Source organism: Colobus angolensis, unplaced genomic scaffold, assembly GCF_000951035.1.
Source record: "Colobus angolensis palliatus isolate OR3802 unplaced genomic scaffold, Cang.pa_1.0 Scaffold282, whole genome shotgun sequence".
Taxonomy (NCBI): Eukaryota; Metazoa; Chordata; class Mammalia; order Primates; family Cercopithecidae; genus Colobus; species Colobus angolensis.
This window is the reverse complement of record NW_012116066.1, coordinates 148,623-154,699: the sequence shown is the minus strand read 5'-3', so window position 1 is coordinate 154,699 and position 6,077 is coordinate 148,623. Positions and strand designations below refer to the sequence as shown.

Sequence of the window (6,077 nt, the reverse complement as noted above, 5' to 3'; positions counted from 1 at the left end):
ACCTCCCAGGTTCAAGGGATTCTCCTGCCTCAGCCTCCTGAGTAGCTGGGATTAAAGATGCCTGCCACCATGCCCAGCTAATTTTTTGTATTTTTACTAGATACGGGGTTTCACCATGTTGGCCAGGCAGGTTGCAAACTCCTGACCTCAAGTGATCTGCCCACCTCGGCCTCCCAAAGTGCTGGGATTACAGGTGTGAGCCACTGCGTCTGGCCCTTAAAATGCTTTGATGGAGCATTTTTGCCCTTCAGATAAAGTCCAGAGTCCTTAACATGACTTGCAAGGTGTCTGCTCTTTGGCCCTGACTACCTTGTCTCTTTTCCCCAGCCACCTTAGACTGCCTTGAGTTTTTAGACGGAGGCAGTCTCTCATATTAAGGCCTTAGTATATACTTGTCCCTGTACCTGAGATACTCTTTCTCTAACTCACCTTTCCGGTCTCAGTTTGAGGCTCATTTCCTAGGAGAGACGTAGGTGCCCTGACCTCTCAAACTAGGTAAGCTCCTTTAGGGTCCAGCTGCAACCTCATCTCTGCTGGAGCGCTTGTTTCCCTCTACGTATTTAGTTTCCTTTAAATTGTAAGAATAACTATTTAGTTCCCACCTATGAAATGAAGTTGTACCATTTAATTAAAGGTGATGAAAATATTCCTGACCTGTAGAAAATGTAATCCTAAGCTTGTAAACATGAAAAGTACTTTGAGTACACTATTGATTTAGGTGCTTTTATGGAGTTATGGCCCCTTTTAAGAATCTGCTGAATGCTACAGACTCCCGAATAATGCTCATTTGCAAATACTTTGTATACTTTTTCAAAATTCACAGACAAGGCCGGGTGCGGTGGCTCACATCTGTAATCCCAGCACGTTGGGAGGCCAATGCAGGCAGATCACTTGAGGCCAGGAGTTCCAGACCAGCCTGGCCAACATAGTGAAACCCCATCCCTGCTAAAAATACAAAAAATTAGCTGGACGTGGTGGTGCATGCCTGTAATTCCAGCTACTTGGGAGGCTGAGGCAGGAGTATCGCTTGAACCTGGGAGGCAGAGGTTGCAGTGAGCCAAGATTGCGCCACTGCACTCCAGCCTGGGTGACAGAGTGAGACCCTGTCTCAAAACCAAAAAAAAAGAAGAAAAAAAAATTCACAGACAAGTATTCAAGTATTCAAAAATGTCATGTGGAGAGTAGTGCACAAATGTCATCTTTCTTTTGCCCTCTCAACTCTTTAAGACTGATTTATGCTCTTAATTCTGTCGCTTCTCTGTTCTACCTCCTGGAATTTAGTCATCAGCAGCATTCTTTCATCTTTTATCATCTATGTTTTCTCCTGGACCTTTTCTCTGAGCTTATATAACAACTCAAAGTATATCTTTTTCCATAATGCTTTATTCTACTTTTGAATAACTTTTTTTATTTTTTAGAGATGGGAGTCTCGCTATGTTGCCCAGGCTGTTGTCAAACTCCTGAGCTCAAGTGATCCTCTAATCTTGGCCTCATGAAGCCCTGGGATTACAGGCATGAGCCACTGTGTCCAACCCTGAATAACCTTTTTTAGTATAAATTATCAGAAATAGTAAAAAAAAAGAACAATTTTTCCGGTTCTTTTGCTACTGATTGCCGTATTTCTTTTTTCTTTCCTTTTTTTTGAGACAGGGTCTCACTCCTGTCACCCAGGTTGGAGTGTAGTAGTGCAATCATGGCTCACTGCAGCCTTGATCTTCTGGGCTCAAGGGATCCTCCCACGTCAGCCTCCTGAGTAGCTGGGACTACAGGTGCACATCACCACACCTAGCTAAAATTTTTGCTTGTTTTTTATAGAGACGGGGGTTTCCCTATGTTGCTCAGGCTGGTCTCCAACTCCCAGCCTCAAGTGATCCACCCATCTCAGCTTTTAAATGTGCTGGGATTACAGGCGTGAGCCACTGTGCCTTGCCTCCACGACACTTCATTTATTTCATTTTCATCTGAAGTTTTGTGTAGGACATGACACTTTTCAAAATGCTTTCCTAGGCCAGGTATGGTGGCTCACACCTGTAATCCCAGCATGCTGGGAAGCTGAGGTGAGAGGATTGCTTGAAGCCAGGAGTTTGAGACGGGCTTGGGCAACATAGGGAGATCCTATTTCAAATTAAAAAAACAAAACAGGCAGGGTGCGGTGGCTCACCCCTGTAATCCCAGCACTTTGGGAGGCCCAGGCGGGCGGATCACATGAGGTCAGGAGTTCGAGATCAGCTCGGGAGGCTGAGGCAGAATTGCTTGAACCTGGGAGGTGGAGGTTACAGTGAGCTGAGATCATGCCACTGCACTCCAGCCTGGGTGGCACAGTGAGACTGTCTCAAAAACAAACAAACAGTCATTATTTAATGTCCAGCTCCATGAGGGCAGGGGCTGTGTCTGTCTTGTTCACTGCTAATATCCCCCATGCCAAGCACAGTGCCTGATAGAGTAGCTACTCAAAGAATATCTTTAGGCTGGGTGCGGTGGCTCACGCATGTAATCCCAGCACTTTGGGAGGCCAAGGCGGGTGGATCACGAGGTCAGGAGTTCAAGACCAGCCTGACCAATATGGTGAAACCCTGTCTCTATTAAAAATACAAAAATTATCTGGGTGTGGTGATGCACTTCTGTTGTCCCAGCTACTCAGGAGGCTGAGGCAAGAGAATCGCTTGAACCTGGGAGGCGGAGGTTGCAATGAGCCAAGATTGCGCCACTGCACTCCAGCCTGGACGACAGAGCAAGACTCCGTCTAAAAACAAAAACAAAGAAAAAAAAGAATGTCTTTAAATGGATTAATGAATGTGAATAAAAACCACTAACCCAGAATTTATTCTTGCATCTGTTTCTTGGGATTAGCCCAAATTCTAGCCATATCAATAAAAATATACTAATCATTTGGCCTAACTGGCCTCCCTGCCTCTTGTCTTCCATCTCCCTTGTGATCCATCCTATAGCCGCAACCACAGTAACGCTAAAACAAACAAAAAAACCCAAGTCTGATTGTGTTCTCTTCCCAAACCTCTGCTATCTCCCCCGCTGCCTATAGAATACAGTCAGTGCTCCTCAGCTTGGATTCAAGGCTTTGGCCCCAATCTCCCTTTTTAAACCTCTCTAGGCTTATTTATTAAGTGCTTATTATATGTCAAGCACTAGGCTAGTCACCGAGTTCATAAACCAGTTGGAAAGACAGGTACATCGAGTAATTTTAATAAGGTGTGATCAGCACTATTACAGAGACTGTGAGAACACAGATAGTTTCAGGTAATGGGTGATAAAATACTATGTTTTTGCCCTCTGAAGGTTCACAAGTTCAGTCTACAATAGCAATGTCCAATACGGTGGTCAGCCACATTTCAAGTGCTCAACAGTCACATGAGGCTAGTGTCTATCACACTGGATAGCTGAGCACAGATACTTTTATCATCCATGGAAGAGGGGGTTAACTAGAGCTGCTTCCAAGACAGCAAGGGGGCAGGGCGCGGTGGCTCACACCTGTGATCCCAGCACTTTGGGAGGCCTAGGCGGGTGGATGCTGAGGTGGGCAGATCACGAGTTCAGGCGATCGAGACCATCCTGGCTAATATGGTGAAACCCTGTCTCTACTAAAAATACAAAAAAAAAATTAGCTGGGCGTGGTGGCACACGCCTATAGTCTCAGCTACGCGGGAGGCTGAGGCAGGGGAATCGCTTGAACCCGGGAGGCGGAGGTTGCAGTGAGCTGAGATCGTGCCATTGCACTCCAGCCTGGACAACAGAGCGAGACTCTGTCTCAAAAATAAATAAATAAATAAATAAACAAACAAACCAAGACAGCAAGGAACATTTCCCATATGTGAAGCCTGTGGTACTAGCTATCAATTCCCCAAATGCAACCCCTCTCTCCCACACCTTGGCTCCGGTATATTTTGTAGTACAGGCTCCCAAGAGAAAGAATGCATGAAAGTACTTTGTAAACTATTAAGTGATACAGAAATGTGATATAATAAACAGGCTCAGAGTTCTTACTTTCATCATAGCTTTGGCTACTTCGAGTAAATTATAGCTCTTTTCTCAAACTACTCCCACCCCTATAATTGATGCCAAAGTGTTCTGAAAAGAAACACGGGCAAAATGGTTATCCTAGGGCTAAAAATCCTGATTATACCTACCTTGAGGTTTTTAATCCAGGACCCTACTTCACTACCCGCCTTCTCTGTCACTGTCTCTACAAAGGAAGGACACGAATTAAGACTTCCAAAAGAACAAAATATTTATTTTTTAAATTTAAGAATTATCAGAAACCTAAGTAATGGGAATTGGATCCTCATCGGGGTCTTCTGGCAAGTCGGAAGCACCACCCTCTCCTGTAGCTCGATGCTTCTCTAGTTTAGCAATCAATTCCTTCGCTGGATTGAAGACGCCATTGGTCTGCTGGTCACAGACATAGCAGCGCGGGGTGGTGCGGAAATGCTGCAGTGCACAGCTCTCGCAGAAATAATGCCTGCACTTGGTGACAACTGGGTTTTGGAAGCTCTGGCGACAGATGAAACACTTGAATGGTATTTCCTCATCATCGCTTCCCACTTCATAGTTTTCATCCTCATAGACACCATAGCGACCCTCATCAAGCTCACGTTCGATCTGCCACCCATGCTTGTAATCTGAACGGTCATGGAGGAATTTGCAGCTGTCTCCGAAGCCGCAGAAGCCAGTCTCTTTGTAGTCCTTACAGATGTCGGGCTGGTAATCCCAGCGCACGGTGGCACGTAGATGTTCGGGCGCTCGGATGGGGCCCTTCCTCACCATCCCGGAAGAGGCATTGCCCATAGACGTATCCTTGGGCTTCATGTATTTCTGATAATTGTTGATTCCCCGATAGATCTTGTCATCCTCCTTGCCCCTCAGCTCCTCCTGGATCTTCTGGCTGCGCTCAAAGATGGCTTGTGCATCGCGCTCTTTCTCTGTGTCCAGCTCATAGACAGCTGTCGCCCCCATATCCTCTGGTCCCACGGGTTTCGCGGAGCGGGTGGATTTATAAACCACGCCGAGACTCTCGGGCTCATTTTCCTCCTCCTCCTCGCTGCTCAAGTCGCCGTAAGCTGCCTTCTGTTTACCACTGTCACGAGTCTTCTGTATCATTGGATTGTGGGTCGCCCGCTTCTTTTCCGGTCGAACCACAGTGCAGCCTTCGTCGCTACTGCTGCCGCTGTCTCCAGGCTCTGGGTCGCAGGCCGGGCGCTTTCTGCGTCCAGCAGCCCCTTTCCGCCCAGGCTTTTTGAAAAGGAAGGTGCACACCTGATCCGCCGTCTTCCCTGGAGAAAACTGCTCTGCCATTTTAGAGTCCCGAGCTCCGAAACGGCCGTGGCTGCCTGGGTTGCACTTGGCCTCTGCACGTCACTCCACGTCGCGCGCTCCGCCGGGAGTTGAAGCAAAAGACACTGACGGAAGAGAACTGCGAGAGCGCGAGCGCCAGCCTCTCTTGAGCCCTGGCAGATTCCGTCGCTTCCTCCGGAGCCGTACGTGGCACTGCCCCGCTCGCGGGCGGCCGCGGGGCTTACTGGGAAGGAAGCCGATCCCGGTCACCTTTCTAGGACCCAGAAGTAGGGTTTTGGCCTAGGTAACGGGGCAGAGATGTGGTTCGAGGTTCTCCCCGGACTCACCGTCATGGGCGTGTGCTTGTTTATTCCAGGACTGGCTACTGCGTACATCCAGAGGTTCACTAACGGGGGCAAGGTAAGGCGGCTTCCTGGGCCCGGGGGCCGACTCCACGGGCTGATTTCCGAAAAGGGTGGTGGGCAGAGAGGCAGTCAGCCTGCGGACCCTCTCTCCGAGGCCGGCCCTCTGCTTTCTTCCGGTTGCCTAGAAGCCGAGGCTTAGCGAAACGAAGCGCGGTAGAAACCACATCCTGCTCTAGTGAAAAAAAGCGTTTCTGGGTATATCAAAGTGGGCCTTAGGGCAGAGTAGCGACGCGGGGGCCGGAAAGGTAGATTAGAAGAGGTGGCTCAAGCATGAGAATCGCTCACTGCAACCTCCGCCTTCCGGGTTCAAGAGATTCTCCTGGCTGGGCGCGGTGGCTCACCCCTGTAATCCCAGCACTTTGGGAG

At 48.4% G+C, this 6,077-nt stretch overlaps 2 protein-coding genes across 2 annotated transcripts in view; one reads left to right on the top strand and one right to left on the bottom strand.

Annotated features, from left to right (window-relative positions):
- Positions 1-4,225: 4,225 nt before the first annotated feature.
- RNF113A (ring finger protein 113A) lies at positions 4,226-5,516 on the bottom strand. The gene has a single exon (XM_011948670.1). It carries the CDS (start codon positions 5,305-5,307, stop codon positions 4,276-4,278), a length of 1,032 nt encoding a protein of 343 aa, XP_011804060.1. The 5' UTR covers positions 5,308-5,516; the 3' UTR covers positions 4,226-4,275.
- Positions 5,517-6,077, top strand: part of AKAP14 (A kinase (PRKA) anchor protein 14) — a 51,715-nt gene continuing 51,154 nt past the window's right edge. Inside the window, exon 1 of the transcript XR_001002491.1 lies at positions 5,517-5,706. The gene's annotated coding sequence lies outside the window, so the exon portion shown is untranslated. The remainder of the gene's footprint in view (positions 5,707-6,077) is intronic.

Coding starts and splice junctions, on each gene's coding strand:
- RNF113A (XM_011948670.1), bottom strand. CDS start 5,307: ATGGCAGAGCAGTTTTCTCCAGGGAAGACGGCGGATCAGGTGTGCACC.